Source organism: Lynx rufus, unplaced genomic scaffold (assembly GCF_022079265.1).
Source record: "Lynx rufus isolate CCGP_SWC_20201006 ecotype Redwood Valley unplaced genomic scaffold, mLynRuf1.p SCAF_11, whole genome shotgun sequence".
NCBI lineage: Eukaryota > Metazoa > Chordata > Mammalia > Carnivora > Felidae > Lynx > Lynx rufus.
This window is the reverse complement of record NW_025814825.1, coordinates 3,956,225-3,974,798: the sequence shown is the minus strand read 5'-3', so window position 1 is coordinate 3,974,798 and position 18,574 is coordinate 3,956,225. Positions and strand designations below refer to the sequence as shown.

The window sequence follows — 18,574 nt, the reverse complement described above, 5'->3', positions numbered from 1 at the left end:
ATACTATTCCATTTTGAAGATGGGGAAATTGACAGGGAGGTTAGGCATATTGCCTCCAGGTTGTACAGTAGTAAATGGTAGAGCCAGCATTTGCACGCAAGCTGCCCTCTAAAGTACCCTCACGGCGCTTCTCAGTTAGGTCACATTCCTCCTGAGCCTGCACCAGAGCCAGAGCAAGTCAGCTTGATGTTCAGCTCCTTCAGGCTCCCTTCCCTGACCACATCTGCTCTCCACTGACCTTTTGGCCTTGAAATCCTTGAGGTGATTTTGGCAACCCTTTGCCTTCGTATCAAGGGTGCCTCATCTGTCCATTTCCCCCTCCCTATCCTTTCTCGCACTCTACCACCCTACACTTCTCTATTTCTCTTGCCTCTTCTTTATCCTTGATAACTGTGCTGTATGCTGACCACAGTGTCCTCACATAATTGCTTGTTTGTTTCTACTAAGTTCTGAAATAGCCTTCTGTGTGTGTGAGTGTGTGTGTGTGTGTGTGTGTGTGTATTTCATTGTTAAAATTTGACTTCCTGACTTTTATTTACATGGATACTTCCATTTTGTCTTTATCTTTCATAATGCCTTGGTAGTACATATTTAGTACTATACATTCAGTAATTGATTACTGAGTCTGTTCATTAATTTTAAAACTTATGAATAATATTTACTTGAAACATTGACCATCATGAAATAGAAACAATCATGAAAAGAAATGTTACAAACCTGCAGTAAACAATGGACCTTAAGTGAAATGGATTGAATCGCCCTCCCCTTAATGCAAAGGCATAATGACCAAATACAACATGGAACTTCAACTGGATTGTCTTTAAAAAAAAAAAAAACCTATAAATACAATTTAGAGATAATTGGAAAATTTTGAGTATGAACTAGACGATGATACTACTAATTTTCTTAGGAGTAATAATGATATGATTATCTAGAAGTATATTCTTATTTTTAGAAAACTCTTGATAAAGTAGTTAGAAGTGTCATGCTGTTAAAAATGTCTACACACATAGGGGCACCTGGGTGGCTCAGTTGGTTAAGTGTCCGACTTCCGCTCAAGTCATGATCTCACAGTTGATGAGTTCAAGTGCCGCATTGGGCTCTGTGCTGACAGCTCAGAGCCTGGAGCCTGCTTCAGATTCTGTGTCTCTCTCTCTCTTTGCCCCTCCTACACTCAGGCTCTGTCTCTCTCTGTCTCAAAAATAAATATAAACATTTAAAAAAATGTTTACACATGTATATATACACATACACACATATTCACTACGTATACACACACACATACTCATTCACCCATAGTTAAAGCAAACATGGCAAAATGTTAACAGTGTGATAAATGAGTTATCATTGTACTGTTTCTTCCACTGTTCCGTATGTTTGAAATTTTTCATAGTAAGGGAGAAAAACTATTCCTCTCCTTTATGTTACCATGTGGTTCAGAGAATTTGTATCGTGATCTCATGTGTCATCTTATATACTTACTCCTCAATCCTTGGATGACATAGAGGGATCTGGGTGTGGTGGTTGATACCAAATCACTAAGTAGAGACACAGAAAAGAGAGTAAGAGACGGAGGTTGGTGACTGTGGGTTGAACTCTCAGCAAAGCTGGCTCATGGTTATGTTTCTTCGATCTTTGGGCAGATGTGACATTCAGGTTGGATGATGGAGCCATCAGTGCCCACAAACCGTTGCTGATCTGTAGCTGCAAGTGGATGGCTGCCATGTTTGGGGGCTCGTTTGTGGAAAGCGCCAACAGTGAGGTATGTGCCTTCCGAGAAGCCTAAGTAGTATCTTTATGACTGTGTGTGTGTTTGGTTAACCAGATGACTTCAGCTCTTCAACTGCTTCCATGGAGGTCACCCTCTTCTTAATTTTGCTGTTATGGGGAGCCATGGTCCGCTGTTCACTCGTGGTGTGTGAGCACCTGAGTGGTACCTGCGCATCACCCTTTTATGGTCACTGCTGTCATTTGTAAAACATGATCAGCTATACTTTTTTCAAATGTCACCAAGTAAGACACTATCAAACTCACATGCAATTGGGGCAGTCTGTCTTCCAGAAGTTCGGGGTGGTGAAAAGTTTCTTCGCTTACCCGCATCCTGGGCTCAGCTGAGCCCCCAACCAGATGACGGCCCTTGAGAAGCCACACCCTTGTGCCCCTGTCTTCTCATCTGCACCATGAGTGGTGCACTGGATGGCCCTCGACATCTCCTTGAGCTACAGCATCCCCCGAGGCACTGCCCCGACTCGTCTTCTCCAAGCCTTTGTTAACTGGAGGAAGACAGTAATGGAGCAAATGGTCATTCCTCTGAACACACCGCTGTCAATGCTTAGGTCTAGTGGAAGCCACTGAGTCACTTCTCAGACGCTGGCCCTATCTCCGAATAAAAGATATTCTTAGAGCAGAATAAGCAGTATCTTGAAACCATTCTGTGTTCATCTTTTTACAAACCCTGTTGGAAAAGAAAGAAAAATTCCATTCAAGCACTTCTAACTTTAGTCTAGAAGAGCAAGCATTTTTGTTGAGTTCTGAAAGTATTTTTTAACCATCTTTTTTTTAAAGGGGGACACCCCATCAAGTTTATTGTCCTAAGAGGCTCGCTTTGCTGATCTCAGCATCTCTCCACACTTTTAAAAGAAATAGAGAAAACAAGAGCTAACTTCTCGAAAGGGGCACTCACACCAGAAATCTGAGCACTCCCACAGTGACCCGGGAGCCTGCATTTGCATCCCCAAGTAGGGAAGCAGAGTCACGGCCTCACAAGCAGGGATGGCTGGGGCAGAGGAGGTCACTAGGCCACCTCCCGCTTTCAGAACAAACTGCAGCTGCTCCTAAACCAACTCCCAGCAAAAGGCTGTCTGCTGTGGGGGGAGGAGAAATGTTAGGATTGTTCTGATGACCTCGCTAGCTGTCTGCCGGCCTTTATAAGCCCGGAGGTCTGCAGCTGTGAGTAGTGAAGTCTTTCCTGTGCCACCAAAGATGTTTCCGAGCCATGTCACTGAAACTACGCCAGTGTGGTAGAGGCCGCCCAGTGAAGGGCACAGGGCTTGAATCTCAGCTCCTCCACGTATAAGCTGTGTGGCCCTGAGCATCCTCCCTCTCTGGAAAGCAGGATAATAGCCACAGTGTGGTGGTGAAGCGCAAAAGTCAACACTCGCAGATCCTCATGAGCATTAAGTAAATGGTCGCTGCCATTAGTGTTATTTTGATGTCGGTCATGTTCATATTCTTTCACTCTCACTTCCAAGAAAATTTGGGGAAGCCACCGATTAATAAGGCTTCATATGAATGGCACTTCACCGGCTCCAGTCATCTCCAGAGATGAGGAGCCCGGAGGCTTGCTTCCCTTATGTATCCAGCTCACTGAAATGTGTGCTGATTGTGCGGCAGAGCACCTGCTACTGACCCAGCAGAGAACTTGATCAAGGTCAGGAACCCAGGCACAAAGAGACACTGTCAGAGCTGACCTCACAAATGCTAATCCCCTTTATCCCTTCCCAGAATGGACTGTAATCGTCTCCAGATTAAAATGGGCAGGAGAGGTGACCAAAACAAAAACTTGGCAGTGAACATGAATGCACTCGTCTATGGTTAACAGCCTCTCTTGGAGGGGGCCACCTGTTTAGCACTACCTCTTAGAAAGACTAGGTCATTTGCCACTTAGAACGATAGCTGAGGCTAATAGGTATGGATGGCTTCTACCCAGCTTAGAAGACAGAGACCATGGACCCAAGCAACAGGAGGTCTGTGCCAAATTCCTTTAGCCAGTGAATCAGGAATGCCATGAGCTGTTGACATGTGTGCCCTCATCTGCCCCTTCTCTTGATTTCCAGAGTAGACTATAATGGTTATATAGTTTGAACTCTAGTCTCAGTTTGACCTTGGGAAAGCGACCGGCCCTCTCCAAACCTGTGTCCTCATCTTTAATATGGGGATAACAAGAGAACCTTCTTCAGAGGGCAGATAAGTCATGAGAGTACATGTGTAAAACATGGAATTTGGTGCTTGGAACATATGAAAGCTCAAGAAATGTCGGTGACCATTGTCCTGGAGGATCCTTGTTAAATTCTTTCCATGAGTAATTGAAAGTCTTTGTCCCCTGAAAGCCCCAAGTTAAAAAAACCCCAGTTCCACACTTCCTAAACCAGCCAAGTGTGGTGGACGGGTCACGGGGAGGGAGGAACATCAGTTAAATGCTCAGTAAATATTCCATGACTTGGGATCTGTCCTTTGTAGGCCACCTTTTAACTCTTTATTGTCCTGTGAAAACCTGACTTCCCGAACCTCAAAATTCAGTCTTTCTTTCTTTTTGGCATTAACAGAATTCTCATACATATCCAGAAAGGAATAAGATATACCCATTGACATTACTTTAACATTTTTTGTCATTTAATATTTAAGAAGACATTGTATTTTACTTCTATTTTTCTCATTACTTTTAATGTAGCAGTAAGCATAATTCTCTCCCCAGAGGTGCTCAGCAAGTGGTTCATTAAAAATGCATGCCTGAATTATAGTAAGCAATGCTCTGAATCTGGAAAACTTTCTCATCCTCTGTGAGACTGTCTCTAATTATAAGCCTAATAGTCTGAGCTGATCTTTGCAATTAAAATTTTAAACCAACGAAACTGGAATAAGAGACGTAGTTTAGGATAGCATTAGAGTCTCTTTGCTGACTCTTATTTCTTCTAAGCTATGTCCAGCAGGTAGGATGCAAAATTCTTAATTCCATTTCTTATATAGCTTCATTTATATTGTTTTTAAAGTTCTATAAAGTAGTCTCTCCATTGTTATGCAGTTAAACATAAATGTTGAAATGACAGAAACGGGCTTAAAAAAAAAGAAACATGAGAATGGTGTGTGTTCTAAACGTGTTTTTCGTTTGTTTTCATTTGCTCTAACGGTCCTTAACATTATTTGCCCAAAAAAAGCCATCACTTCAAAAAATTGTTTGCCTTATGTTACACAAGAAGGAAAAAGCAAGCCACAGATGATGATAAATGTCAGAACACTCCAGGGGCAGCTGGGGGGCTCAGTTGGTTGAGCTTCCAACTTCGGCTCAGGTCATGATCTTGAGGCTTGTAAGTTCAAGCCCTGCATCGGGCTCTGTGCTGACAGCTTGGAGCCTGGAGCCTGCTGTGGATTGTCTGTGTCATTCTCACTCTGCCCCTCCCCCACATACAATCTCTCTCTCTCTCTCTCTCTCTCTCTATCTCTCTCTCTCAGTCTCAAAAATAAATAAACGTTAAAAAAAATTTTTTTCATCAAATGTCAGAACACTCCAAAGACATTGAAAGTATTGGGGCAGGGCTCCTTACAGGAATCTGTCATCTCTTGTTGCTAGAAATAATTTCTTTTCACTTAGGATGTTCATTTTGTCATGACTTAGAACACAGTCTTAACAAAAAATGCTAAGGTAATATGAATATCTTCCAAATCCAGAGTCTCCGTGAAGAAGAAAAAGCTGAAGGTTATCACCTCTTCCAAATCTCTCCCATGTAACAGATGAGGAAACCGAGGATCAGAGAGGGAGAATGATTAGTCAAAGGTCACACTCATTTTAGTGACAAACCCCCAGGCCTTTCCCAGCCTCTTGCCCTGGCATCTAAGACATTGTTTTCAAAACAGCAGACCTCCCCGTAGCTGAGAGAGCAGGTTTTCACAGAAAGCTCTGCGACTTTTTATATTTATGATCACTAACACTTTATCACACTTAGGACTTTGTAAAATGTACATACCTTCACTACCAAAATGGTCCAAATTTTAAAGTTTCACAACTTAACCTTCAATTATGTATAAAATTGTACTAATCCAAACACGATCTGCATAAGATAAATGCATGTGTACATAAACGTATATGTATGTAAGCATATGCACAGGTACAACTGATATTAGATTCACTGGAATAGGAATTAATTACAATACAACAGCTTCTTTATTTTAAAATCACACCAGTAACAGTGTCTACTTGCCAGGTTCTATCTACTGTAGAGGTTGCCTAGAAACTTGAAATGAAGACCTTTGTCAAATCCTTGATGGTAGTGACCCATACAGCTTATTTACCAAATCATAATTGTTTTCATTGACTATGTCTGAAAGGGGGTGTGTGTGGAATTTTCTTACTATTTCTGGGAAGTTCTTTGGGCCTTCCCTCTGATACATAAAGAGAAAGCTCTGTCTGAAAGGACAGTCCCTGTCTGAGGTGGCTGGTGGCCATGCAGGAGAATGACATAGAAGGCTGAGATAGCTTAAATGATTCTGGAACCACAACACTAGAATGCATTGACCATGAGACCCATGTAGATTGTGGAGAGAGAGAGAAGGAGGGAGAGATTAGATGTATAATAGAGATGTAATCATCTTTCTGTGGTATATAGAGGTTTGCTAAGCACCAGAAATCAGAAGTTTATAACTGTTTATCCTTCTCAACTTAAAATCTGATTCTTAAAAACTGTTAGTGAAATACAGTACTTTATTATACTGTGAGCCAAACAAACCTTTGCTTCCTTGCCGTGAAGGCTTTCTTGTACTGCACAGTGGCTCTGACCACAGACCTTAAAATTATGCTCCCTAAGTTCAAATCCCAGACACTGACTAGCTCTGTGACCTTGGATTTGGGACTTAACCTCCCTGAGCCTCAATTTCCATACCTGTAAAATGGCAAAAATAATAGTCTCTTCTTCCTGGGGAGGATATAAGGATCAGAGTAGATCACAGTACCTTGTGTATAAGAAGCCTTCAATTTTTATCATTATTATTCCAGTAGCTAATACCAATGGTACTGTTCTGTACTGTGCCGGGGTCCATCTTGTAGAGTTACTTAGAGTCTCTATGCTGCCCAGCAGTGTGCATCCTCATTGATCCATGCCTTGGTTCTCTAGTGAACTCCAGCATATATTAATATTAGCAACAACTACAGGTACTCAGGAGACAGATTAGGTAAATCCTACAAAGAAGATGCCCAACCAACTATTCCCCAGATGTCCCAGGTAAGGATTTCTCTGGGTTCTCTGAATCTACTGATACCTGATAATGTTCCGATAATTTTGAATCTATGCGGTCGTGTCATAGGAAAAACAATGAAGTGTGTATATTGTGTTAGCCGCTATCGATAGAACGTTGGAATCGAGCCAGTCACTGTGGCAACTAGGTGGTTCCTCATCCTCTGTTTTGACATCTTAGAGAGCTGGGCTCTATCGTGTGTCAGCAACAGTGTGGTGTGCAGCTCCCCCCAACACCTGTCATGTCGCTAGGAGATTTCTTTCCCCACAATAGAGTATTATAAGGTACTTGGCAAAGAGAGCCCATAATGTCATCATACATTTACAGCCCATTTGTCTGATTTATAAGTCCAAATAGCCATTTAAAAATTCCAAATCAGGCTTTGTCAGGCAGCCCCACTCTTTTGTCATCTACAAATCACACTGTTATGTGTAAAGCAGTAAATAGTGAATGACTTCTATACACAGCCTCAAAGCAAGTGTCCCAGACTTGCCAATATCAAATCGTGCAGTTGGGATATTTATAAGCAGTGTAGCCTGAAAATGTACCCACTGCTTTCTTCAGCAGAACTTAGCTTTTTAAATAACGTTTCAGGTGTATCTCCCGAACATAAACAAGATGTCAATGCAAGCAGTATTGGATTATCTTTATACCAAGCAGTTGTCACCTAACTTGGACCTGGACCCACTGGAATTAATTGCCTTGGCAAACAGATTTTGCCTGCCACACTTGGTTGCACTTGCAGGTAAGGCCGATGACTGGGGGCCATGCAACGTCTGACTGTCGGGCTTGTCAAAATTACACTTAAACAAAAATAACGTTTCCAGGGAATAAAAATTAATTTTGTATCACCCAACATAAGACTGTCTTGTTCAGGGTGGTGGGAATTGATCAGATGTATCAGACAGCCCAATTCAATTCCACAAATATTTTCTTTTTTTTTTTTTTTTAATTTTTTTTTTCAACGTTTATTTATTTTTGGGACAGAGAGAGACAGAGCATGAATGGGCGAGGGGCAGAGAGAGAGGGAGACACAGAATCGGAAACAGGCTCCAGGCTCTGAGCCATCAGCCCAGAGCCCGATGCGGGGCTCGAACTCACAGACCGCAAGATCGTGACCTGGCTGAAGTCGGACGCTTAACCGACTGCGCCACCCAGGCGCCCCCACAAATATTTTCTTAAGCACCTACTTTGTGCTAGGCCCTGTTGGGTGATGCAGTTATCAAGATGAGTAATGCATGATCCCTGCTCTTGAGACCGATGCTCTATGCACTCTGCCTCATTTGTGGACCATGGAATTTGAAATAAAACTATTGTGTCCATATTATCCCCATAATGTGTGCTCAGACACAGTCTCTAAGAAAGAGGCAGTAGGAGGCAGTGGCTAAGAACATAGGCTACAGAGCCAGATTTCTCGGGCTCAGATCCTGACTCCACCATTTCCTGGCTAGATGACTTCACACTTAACCACTGTGTCTCCGCTTTCTCTCTCTTTGGAATGGGGACCATGTTATTCTACTGTAGAGTTGTTACGAAGATTAAGGAGTTAAGATATATATATAAAGTTCTCAGAACAGTGTCTGGCACCTAGTAAGCATTATGTAAGTGTTTTTTTTTTTTTTAAAGCTATTTTAGAAAATGTTCTGACATTGTCAAGAGCATTTTGGGAGAAAGAAAAAAGGGGGACTTGGCTTCACTTCTCAAAATCTATGTGTCATTTCTGGATTTGTTCGGCTGGTAAGCTGAAACAGGTCTAAATAGGATATATATATTCACATACCTTTTTTTTTAAATGTAAACCTTCAGCTTCATTCACTGCAGGTGTCAGTTAGCAATCTGGGTGTTTGTCACTACGTTAGCTGATGCCTGTTAATCGTGAAAGCAGAAATAGTGCCAGTTTCATACATTGGCCTGCCTGTCCCCCTCATGCGGAAAAGTGCCTGAGCATATTAGCTTCCCAGTAAATACCTGTTGAATCATTAAGTGAATGAAAACGAATGTCAGAACAAACTAACTGGTCTTATCTGCACTTGACTTTCTGGCAGTGTCTTTAGAAAAGAAAATGTATTCCTCTGGACTCCAGGTTTCTACCAGGAGATCAAAGTCCTCCTTGCCTTGCTTCTTCCCCCACTGGAAAGAAAGAAAGAGATTGTTGAAGCATTGCTATTTGATTTTTTAAAAACTATTTTTAACCAGTACACCCAGAGTGTACTTATTTTTTAAATGCTAACTCTAGTAGGCTGCAGGAAGCAGTTCCTTTTTTCAGAGGTAGAGATTCTGATCCATTTGACTATCCAGTTTTTACAAGTATTTATCCTCTGAGGATGAACTGATTTTTTTTTTAAATAGTCAAAACCAATTTGGAGCCAGATATGCTGAAGAAGGTTTGTGATTAATCTTAAAATAATGCCATTTCTGCTTAAATATTAAGTATGGTGATGAAAACATGGGACTGACTTCTCCGTGAAAGGAACTGAATCAAAGAGAGCTTCTCGGGTAAACGACAGACTTCTGTGCATCTTTCCTTTTGTTATTAAATGCTATCATTACTATTATGATTAATATAGAGCTTCCTAAGAAAATTCCCTTAATCATTTATAGTGTTTGGTTAGTACAGAGTGTTTAGAACATGTTTTTTTTTTTTTTTTAAATCAGTTTGTGGCGTGAAAATGCTTTGCAAACCTACATGTTAAAGGAATGTCAAGAAATGTTGCTATTAACTTGAAATTAAAAAGTCCAATGACTTCTTTGGAAAATTTAGTCCCAAATAGTTCTTTGTCAGTCCAGCCAAGGAAGATTGTGCCAAAGAAACCATTCAAACATAGATCTCGTATTCACCAGATAGAGGCATGTTGACTAAGACGTACTTAGAGCCAGAACAGAAGGTAAGCATGATTAAGACAGTTTATTGGGCTAGAAGAATAGATGCAGTGGCTAGAGATGAAAAAAGCACCTTGACATCAAGGAGCTAGAAATGGGAGCCTAGATTGTACCCACACAGGTCAATCCCAAATGCAGGTGATGGCCCCAAACAGAGGCAAAGACAGTTCAGTCTCAGAACCACTATTCCAATTCAGCTTCAAGCCTTGGATGCAGCTCCCAGGCTTAAGTGGCTCTCCCAACCATATTTTTGTTACCTCTGGGTGAAGGTCTCCCCAGTCTTTAGACTCTAAGAAGCTGAGCAATAAAGATGTTACCCATCTTCAGCTGTTGAGACAGACATAGGCATTCAAATTTTTAATTCCCCATATGGATCCATTCCTCTGATACTCAGTCCCTCCACTGTCAGAGACTGTTGAGAATTGGAGTGATAGGAGTGGAGAAACTGTGAAACAGGAAGATAGCAGAGAGTCTAGAGGATTCTATGAAGGCGCTGGATTCTCCAGAGCAGAACTATCCGATAGAACTTTCTGCAGGGATGGAAATGTTCTGCATCTGTTTTGCCCAATATACATGTGGCTATTGAGCACTTCAGTGTGACTGAGGGTGTGAATTTTTAATTTTAGTTAATTTTAATTTAAGTTGAACTTGTCTCATGTGGCCGGTAGTTACCATACTGGACAGCAAAGGTCTGGAGAACTCTGGCTATTTCAGAAGTGCAAACGAGTGTCCCACAGTTGTTGGTACAGTGGCTGGAGACCAGAATTCCCCATGCTGACAGGCTACCCTGAGCTGAGTTCAGATGGCTACCAGAGCTCTGTCCCATACTTCCTCTCCAGTTAGGTGGTCCCAGACCAGACCCCCTAGGCGAGATGTCTGGCTTACAGGGTATGGTTCAACTTTCTCCCGTTCTGTCTCTTCCCCAGAGCAGTATGCTGTTCAGGAGCTGACGAAAGCCGCAATGAGCGGCGTGGGCATCGACGGGGAAGTGCTCTCTTATTTGGAACTGGCCCAGGTCTGTAACAGTTTGCCTTTCACCTTTTCAGTGTGTTCAACCAGTTCATTTAATGCTGATAAAACATTCCGCTGTTGCATCTGTCTAAATAAAGATGTCACCACTGAGTCACAGAGGGCCCTGTGTACACTGAGAAGATCTGAGAGTTTCACGTTTCATGCACCATTCACCCTGCTGGGCTTCGTTTGAGAAAACAACAAGGACCCTGCCCCACACCAGCCCCATTGTCCCCCGAGGCACCAGCTTCACATGTGGGAGAACAACGTGGGGCATGATAGGGGAAGGTTTTGTCTCTCCTTGTTTGAATTCTTGGACACATATTGGCCAAGATCAGACAGTTTCTAGAACTCCACGAAGCCCTGTAATGCCCTACATCTTACTGCAGCTCTCCTGGGGTTTTCCAAAATCAGTATTTGTTAATATCAATATTGTGATTCCATAATCCCAGTACACACTTGCACTCTTCCAGCGAGGACCCAAGATCCAGCTCCAGCTTTGTCATGCATAACTTACTCAAGGCACAAAGCTAAACTCTGCCTCAGTTTCCTTATCATCCTGTCAACCTTACAGATTATTTTGAGAATCAAGTGGGAAAGAATGTCCAAGAAAAAGCAGTGAAGAGTAGAAGCCCTCTCACAATACAAGGCACCCATGCGGGATGCTTACTCCCTGGCATAGACTTCACTGACAATGAGTTTACGGAGGAACTAAGAAAAAATTCTTCAGTCCTTTGTTCAGCCCACTGGCTTTGGTTTTCGCTCCCTTTCTGTGTTAGGGCGGTGGTTTACTAAGTCTTAGATCCTTCTCAGTTAAGGGAGAGGAAGTGGTTTCAGGGAGAAGGGGGGAGGAAGTAGCAGGCCGAGATGGCTGGGATTCCCAAGGGGAAAAGGCAGAAGAGGACTTTACAGCAACCTGCTCATTGTAACTTACCATGCAACAAGTATTTTTATTTCCTCCCCACATATCAGACACCACCCTAGACAAAAGGACATGTGGCTACAAATGGTATGGGGCAATCATAGGCAGTGAGAGAAATAGAAGCATGAATTACTAAAATCCAATGGGAAACACAGCCTAGTAGAGGTTACAATTAAAACCAAGAACAGACATCTGTTGCAGTAGGATTAGCAAGCTCCCATCAAAACCAGGGGTGCCTGGGTGGCTCAGTAGGCCAGGGGTCAACCTCGGCTCAGGTCATGACCTCACAGTTTGTGGATTGGAGCCCCGCATCAAGGTCTGTGCTGACAGCTCAGAGCCTGGATCCTGCTTCGGATTCTGTGTCTTACCCTCTCTCTGCCTCTCCCCTGCTCACGCTCTGTCTCTCTCTGTCTCTCAAAAATAAAATGTTAAAAAAAATTTTTTTTAACTGGTTGTCCATACTTGGAATCTGAGGTCTTTTGAAACAGGTCTGGAGCATAGTTTACAATTTGTGCTCTCTCCAGTAAATACTCCTCCTGGAGAAAAATGAAATGACCCAGAATTCCATATAGGGCGAGGCCACTTGAGGTAATGATTTGCAGTTGTGTTGATTTGCTCTGTGTCCCTGCCCTGACATGCGTTGGCAGGAAGAGTTGAGGATGGCGTCTTCCATATCTTAGCTCATTCATTATACCCTAGCCTAGTGGCATGCTGGGCTTGTTTCACAATGAGCCTGGGGACAGGTGAGACCCTGATCTGTTGTTGCATTTTCCAGTTTCCATGGTGTAAATCCCCCCACCTTAACAACGTGAAATTGCTGAACTCAGAGTAGGGAAGAAATAGGCACAACTGACTCCCTTGGGCGGGTGCAGGCCAACTCCAGGACACCAGTGCCCTAATCTTACTTTCCGAAAGAAACCTGATTATCAGGAGAAGTTGGAAGCATCAGCCAAAATTGTCTATAATGTTGGGGTTGCAATTCTCAGAATTTCTTGAGTTATTTTCTGAGGACTTCGCCTTTCTTCTGGGCCTTTGTTCACGGTAGAGACGTGGGTAGAGAGGAAGCACCCTGTCACTTTCGGGGCTTCACCCAATCAAAGAAACCTCAGGACCAACAAACTGAATGGATGTCTGAGAAAGATGTTGACAGAGTGTGAGGTGTGGAGTAGACCTGCCAAATTTGGGGAGAAATGGGGAGGTGACTGTCGATCTTTGAGCACAAAGTCTGTTCTGATCACAGCTCCCTCAGCTGCTACCTCCCCAGGCACCTGCTCAGAAAGGAGATGCTGTGAGTGTCGACTCCCTGCCACCCTGCCCACACCACCCCCTCTTCTCAGGTAACTAAAGGACAGGTATAGGACAGTTACACATTCTGCAGTCTCCTCTTTCAGATCTTTGGCCCCAGCAAGTTGAGCTCTGACATGCGACACAGAGTGCTCCATGGCCTAGGCTTCCCTAAACAGAGTTGGTGTCCCTGCTCCACTGCTGGCTGGCACCTTCCTGAGGCCTCGGTCATTTGTCGCGAGTGGGCCAGCAATGGGGGAAGCTGGGAGATAAGGCACGCTCTCAGCTCCTGATCTGGCATGGTGATTATTTTCGGTGCGCCTATCACAGGGGCAAGGAAGGGGTGTGCCAAACACTATATTTGGCTGGCGTTGGAACCATGGCCAAAGTCAAAACATTGTAGTCAAAACAAGAGGTTTGCTGAATTAGTCACACGGGCCCTTTATCTCTTTCACCCCTCTCATGGCTTCCTATTCTTTGTGGCCCCACTTTAGAAAGCAGAGTCTGACCCCCCCCCCCTTTTTGGTCACTTCCCTGTAGTTCCACAACGCCCACCAGTTGGCCGCCTGGTGTTTGCACCACATCTGCACCAACTACAACAGCGTTTGTTCCAAGTTCCGCAAGGAAATCAAATCGAAATCTGCAGGTGAGACTGTGGGTCCCTGTGTGTCCGGCTCTCATCACCTCCAACCGAAGCATTTACCTCTGTGCCCTTGGGAAGGTCCATGAGCAGCAGGCAGCTCATGGAGAATTCCTTGTGACTGGCTGGCAGTCACATGCATGTGACGTGACACAAGGACTTGTGGGTTGGGAATTCTCTTTGAAGAACTTCATCCTTGAGGGATTTGGGTGGAGTGGGGATCGGGGTTCCCTGCTGCACACCCTGCCGAGGTTGTTGCTCATCCTTGTCTAGGGGGGCATGCCTAAGGCCAAGCCTACACTCTGAAGTAGGCGGTCCTGGGTTCAGGTTCTCTGTGCCCGGCTACTTCAGGCAAGTGATGGTAACTCTCAAAACTTGCCTGTCACTATCTGCAAATGGTCCTACACACCGGGCTGTTGAGAGAATACATAAGAGAGCATATATGAGAAGCATTAGGCACAGAACCTAGAATATAGAAGCATTCGATGAACCAAGAGTATTATCATCTTCATCTTTCCTTCATCAGACAACCAGGAATACTTTGAGCGGCACCGCTGGCCCCCTGTGTGGTACCTGAAGGAAGAAGACCACTACCAGCGCGTGAAAAGGGAACGAGAGAAGGAAGACATTGCACTAAATAAACATCACTCGAGACGGAAGTGGTGCTTCTGGAATTCATCTCCAGCAGTCGCCTGAGGAGGAAGAGAAACAAAAATCAGTAATCTGACACACACTTTTAAAAGCACTACTGTAAAATTAGTCCTATTATTAGAGATAAGTCGTAGTTCAGGTTTCAGGCACTGATCTTCCTCCACTTTTGTGCATTTATCTTTGTTGGGATCAAAGCACAAGCCTCCCCATCAATGAGCCTGGACAAAAAGGGAAGTTGACGCTCACTGCATTCCTTAAACCTATATGTATATTTTTTGTTAGAAGGCTTAATAAACTTTAGTCCGTTATTCCGTTTGTTTTTATACAAAGGAAAAAAAAATCCAGCTTTCATGTTTCAAATTCCAAATTGGAAAATATTTTTATATGGTCTCTTGTATTTTGTTGAAATGAAAATACTATGTATTACTTTATTTTACAGGCCACAAATTAACCATGAAGTCACCCTGTGATTCTCTGCCCACATGACCACCAAGCATTATTACATAATTAGAGGGTTATCCTTTCGTTGTAAAGTAAAGGGTTGGAATGAAATTCCCCCAAGCGCAAGTTAGAGAGTGTTTAATCTTTGTTCTGCTGAATAACATTGGTATAATTACCAAGTCAACTCCAAGAATGTGTATTTACAATATTTGCCGTGTAAGTGCTAGTAATTATATGGTTATATGTGCCATGTAAAATACAGTGATATCAAATCTTCTGTTGTTTAAAATGTCCAGATTCAAGAGGATAATCTTTATAATCATTAGAAGGGCTTATTAAATCCCAGCATTATCCAGGGCAAACCCACCAGTGGACCTGAATACAAAAGATACCATAAGAGTGTTGGTGTTTGGATTGCTGTGTTCGGGTTTGTGTCACGCAGTATTCCTTGATCTTGCCATGCTTCTGCATGCAGATTCTCTAATGACTTGAATCGAGATGGGCGAGGGAAAGATCTCCAGACTTTGTCCCATCGTCTTTCCAACCGAAACAGGCTTCCTCAGGTCTCTCACCTGCAGCCAACTTCACTTTGTAAGACACGCATTTTTAACTCTTCCCAGGGAAAATTCATGCCACTGTAGAAGTAGGCTGAGGCAGACCACCCACCCCTACTGAGATTCAGCGGGGCCTATGAAAGCACAAAGCTGGAGGCTGGGTCGTCTGAGGTCCCTGCATTCTCCAACGCAGACAGGAATCTTATTCCAAGAGTCTAGGAAATGGTGCTATTGTGAGTTAGTCCTGACCCTTTGTCATTCTGAGTTTTCAGTGTTAAAATAGAAAGCATTGAGCAGGGGAGCTTTATAGAAGCAGTCAATCATTGCTTCTCTGTACATTAAAACGTTACAGCACTCATACAGAGCATTTTAAGGCGACAGCTCCATACTTGCCATGGGATGTTGTATGGCGGGGGCTAGGGCTTATTTTGTTGAGAGGTCAACTTACTGATGCTAAAGGCTGTTGATTTTTTTTCTAGTTGTCAGAAGTTAGAAGAGAGTTGAGTCTAAACCCAGTGTTGACAACCATATGCATTTGAAAATCTATCCAGATTACGGATGGACATTTATTTACTGGCAGTGGATACACACCAGATACAAGAGTTTGGAGAGGCCCAGAAATGCATCACCCTCTCATGACAAAGGAGAGGGCACTAGAGTAGAGATGGATGGTTGTAAATGCTTTTACTTTAACTTTTGGTCAGTGGGGCTGTAAAGCATTAACAGAAGGAGAAAGGAGACAGAATGAGAGGATAAATGTCAAGACTCAGGACGATTTGACGTATATCCCACCATAAAATGGCAACAGTTGAGTTTTTAGTGAATGGTCAGAGTTGAATTTATACAACCAAAGCTCCCATGTGATTGTAATCTTGCCAAAATATAATGGACATGTAAATGAACCTGGGGAATAAGCAATAATATCCACTAGTGTTTGTCATCAGCTACTGTAACCAAGTGGCTGGTTCATTTGGTTGATGCTGATTATGGCCTTTAACCATGGTGGTTTGTTTTCGTGTTTTTTATTTCACAAAAAGCCAATAAAACTGTTTAGCTATAAAATGCCTCCTTTTTGTTTTTAAGGACTACCAAAATATCAAGTGTATAATTTTAATAGCTTTAAAAAAAAAAGTCAAAATGATAAAGGTGCTGGGTCATGGGGGCTGTGTGTGCTTCCATAACAAGGCATGTTAATGACCGTCATCTTTTTGGTATTGCCAGCAGACAATCAAATGCCAAATGAGGGATCTGGCTCTTTGTCCTTGGATAATACAGTTATGTCACTAGACATGACAGAGCACTGGAAAAAGCAGAAATGGTTTGGGGGCTCCTGGGTGGCTCAGTCAGTTAAGCGTCCAACTCCTGATTTCAGCTCAGATCATGATCTCATGTTTTGTGAGATCAAGCCCCACATTGGGCTCTGTACTGACAGCCAGAGCCTGCTTGGGATTCTCTCTCTCTCTCTCTCTCTCTCTCTGCCCCTCCCCAGCTGGTGCTCTCTCTGTCTCTCTCAAAATAAATAAATAAACGTAAAGAAAAAAAGAAATGGTGTCTCTACCCTAATGGATTTATTATAGTCTGGGTTTGGACAATTCTTCCAGCAATTAAGTGAAATGTTACATTTTGGTCTTATGAAGATCAATATTTTCTTTAGAAGCAAACCTAAGAAAGACTATGGGAAAATCTGTAAACAATTTCTAGACTTCTAGTTAGTATAATGTCTACCCAAACTCAGAGGAAAGAAGGCTCTCCAATGAGATCTCATAACAGCACTCTTCTGAGTGGCATATCTCCTATAACTCCATGGAAAGGAGTTGACAACTATACAAAATAACTGCAGAGAAAAGACAGTGAGATTTCCAACACCTTCCCACACCTTTCAAAGGTGGGTAGTCCATATCATGACACCATTTACATAATATATACCAATGAAGTCCTACCTATAGGAAGCACTGATCTAAGTTTCTCCCAGAGGAATGCCTGGCAAATCATCAAAGATTTCAACATTGGCATTATAATACCCACAAATCCTACTGGTTCAGAGGTAACTCAAGTATTTTCTTTATGGACATTCAAAGGCAAGAATTCAGTGTTGCTAGGATTTTTTTTTCACATTTGTTTCCATTGTATGGTATATCAGTTATCAAAATTCAGTTTTCATCACTGTGACATTGACTTCTACTAGTCAGAGGAAAAAATAAAATGAATCCTGAGTTTCAAAACTATTTTATGAGTATAGCATTTCTGAAATGAATGCCTTTCTGTAAGCTAAAGATTTACCAGGCTATTTCTTTTCTTTTTATTATTTAAATCGAAGTTAGTTAACATATAGTGTAATAATGATTTCAGGAGTAGAATTTAGTGATTCATCACTTACATAGAACACCTAGTGCTCATCCCAACAAGTGTCCTTAATTCCCATCAACCCATTTAAGCCGTCCCCCCCACCCATCTCCCTTCTAGCAACCCTCAGTTTGTTCTCTGTATTTAAGAGTCTTTTATGGTTTGCCTCCCTCTCTGTTTTCATCTTATTTTTCCTTCCCTTCCCCTATGTTCATCTGTTGTGTTTCTTAAATTCCACATACGAGTGAAATTATATGATATTTGTCTTTCTCTGACTTATTTGGCGTTTTTTTTTAGAGCATAATATACTCTAGTTCCATCCACGTTGTTGCAAATGGCAAGATTTCATTCTTTTTGATCGCTGAGTAATATTCCATTGTATATATAAACCACATCTTCTTTATCCATTTATCAGTCAGTAGACATTTGGGCTCTTTCCATACTTTGGCTATTGTCGATAGCACTGCTATAAACATTGGGGGGCCTGTGCCCCTTCAAATCAGCATTTTTGTATCCTTTGGATAAATACCTACTAATGCAATTGCTGGGTCATAGGGTGACTCTATTTTTAACTTTTTGAGGAACCTCCATACTGTTCTCCACAGTGGCTGCACCAGTTTGCATTCCCACCAAGAGTGCAAAAGTGTTCCCTTTCTCCACCTCTTCACCAACATCTATTGTTTCCTGAGTTAATTTTGGCCATCAGGCTTCTTCTTGAATTGGGCATTTCTTTAATCCAATACTCTAATTGGATGCTAGTGGACAAGTAGCAATAACTCCTCTTATCTAGAAGAATGTGACTTTTGCCTTAAAGATACAGAGAAAGGGCACCTGGGTGGCTCA

General features: G+C 42.5%; 1 protein-coding gene across 3 annotated transcripts in view; it reads left to right on the top strand.

Annotated features, from left to right (window-relative positions):
* RHOBTB1 (Rho related BTB domain containing 1) overlaps positions 1 to 16,193 on the top strand; it is a 124,656-nt gene extending 108,463 nt beyond the window's left edge. For all 3 annotated transcript variants that reach the window (XM_047072819.1, XM_047072817.1, XM_047072818.1), the window contains 5 exons: positions 1,644 to 1,762; positions 7,600 to 7,750; positions 10,812 to 10,900; positions 13,643 to 13,748; positions 14,269 to 16,193. In XM_047072819.1, the coding sequence (XP_046928775.1) occupies positions 1,644 to 1,762; positions 7,600 to 7,750; positions 10,812 to 10,900; positions 13,643 to 13,748; positions 14,269 to 14,438 (635 nt within the window). In that variant the 3' untranslated portion in view covers positions 14,439 to 16,193. The remainder of the gene's footprint in view (positions 1 to 1,643; positions 1,763 to 7,599; positions 7,751 to 10,811; positions 10,901 to 13,642; positions 13,749 to 14,268) is intronic.
* The last annotated feature ends 2,381 nt before the right edge of the window (positions 16,194 to 18,574 follow it).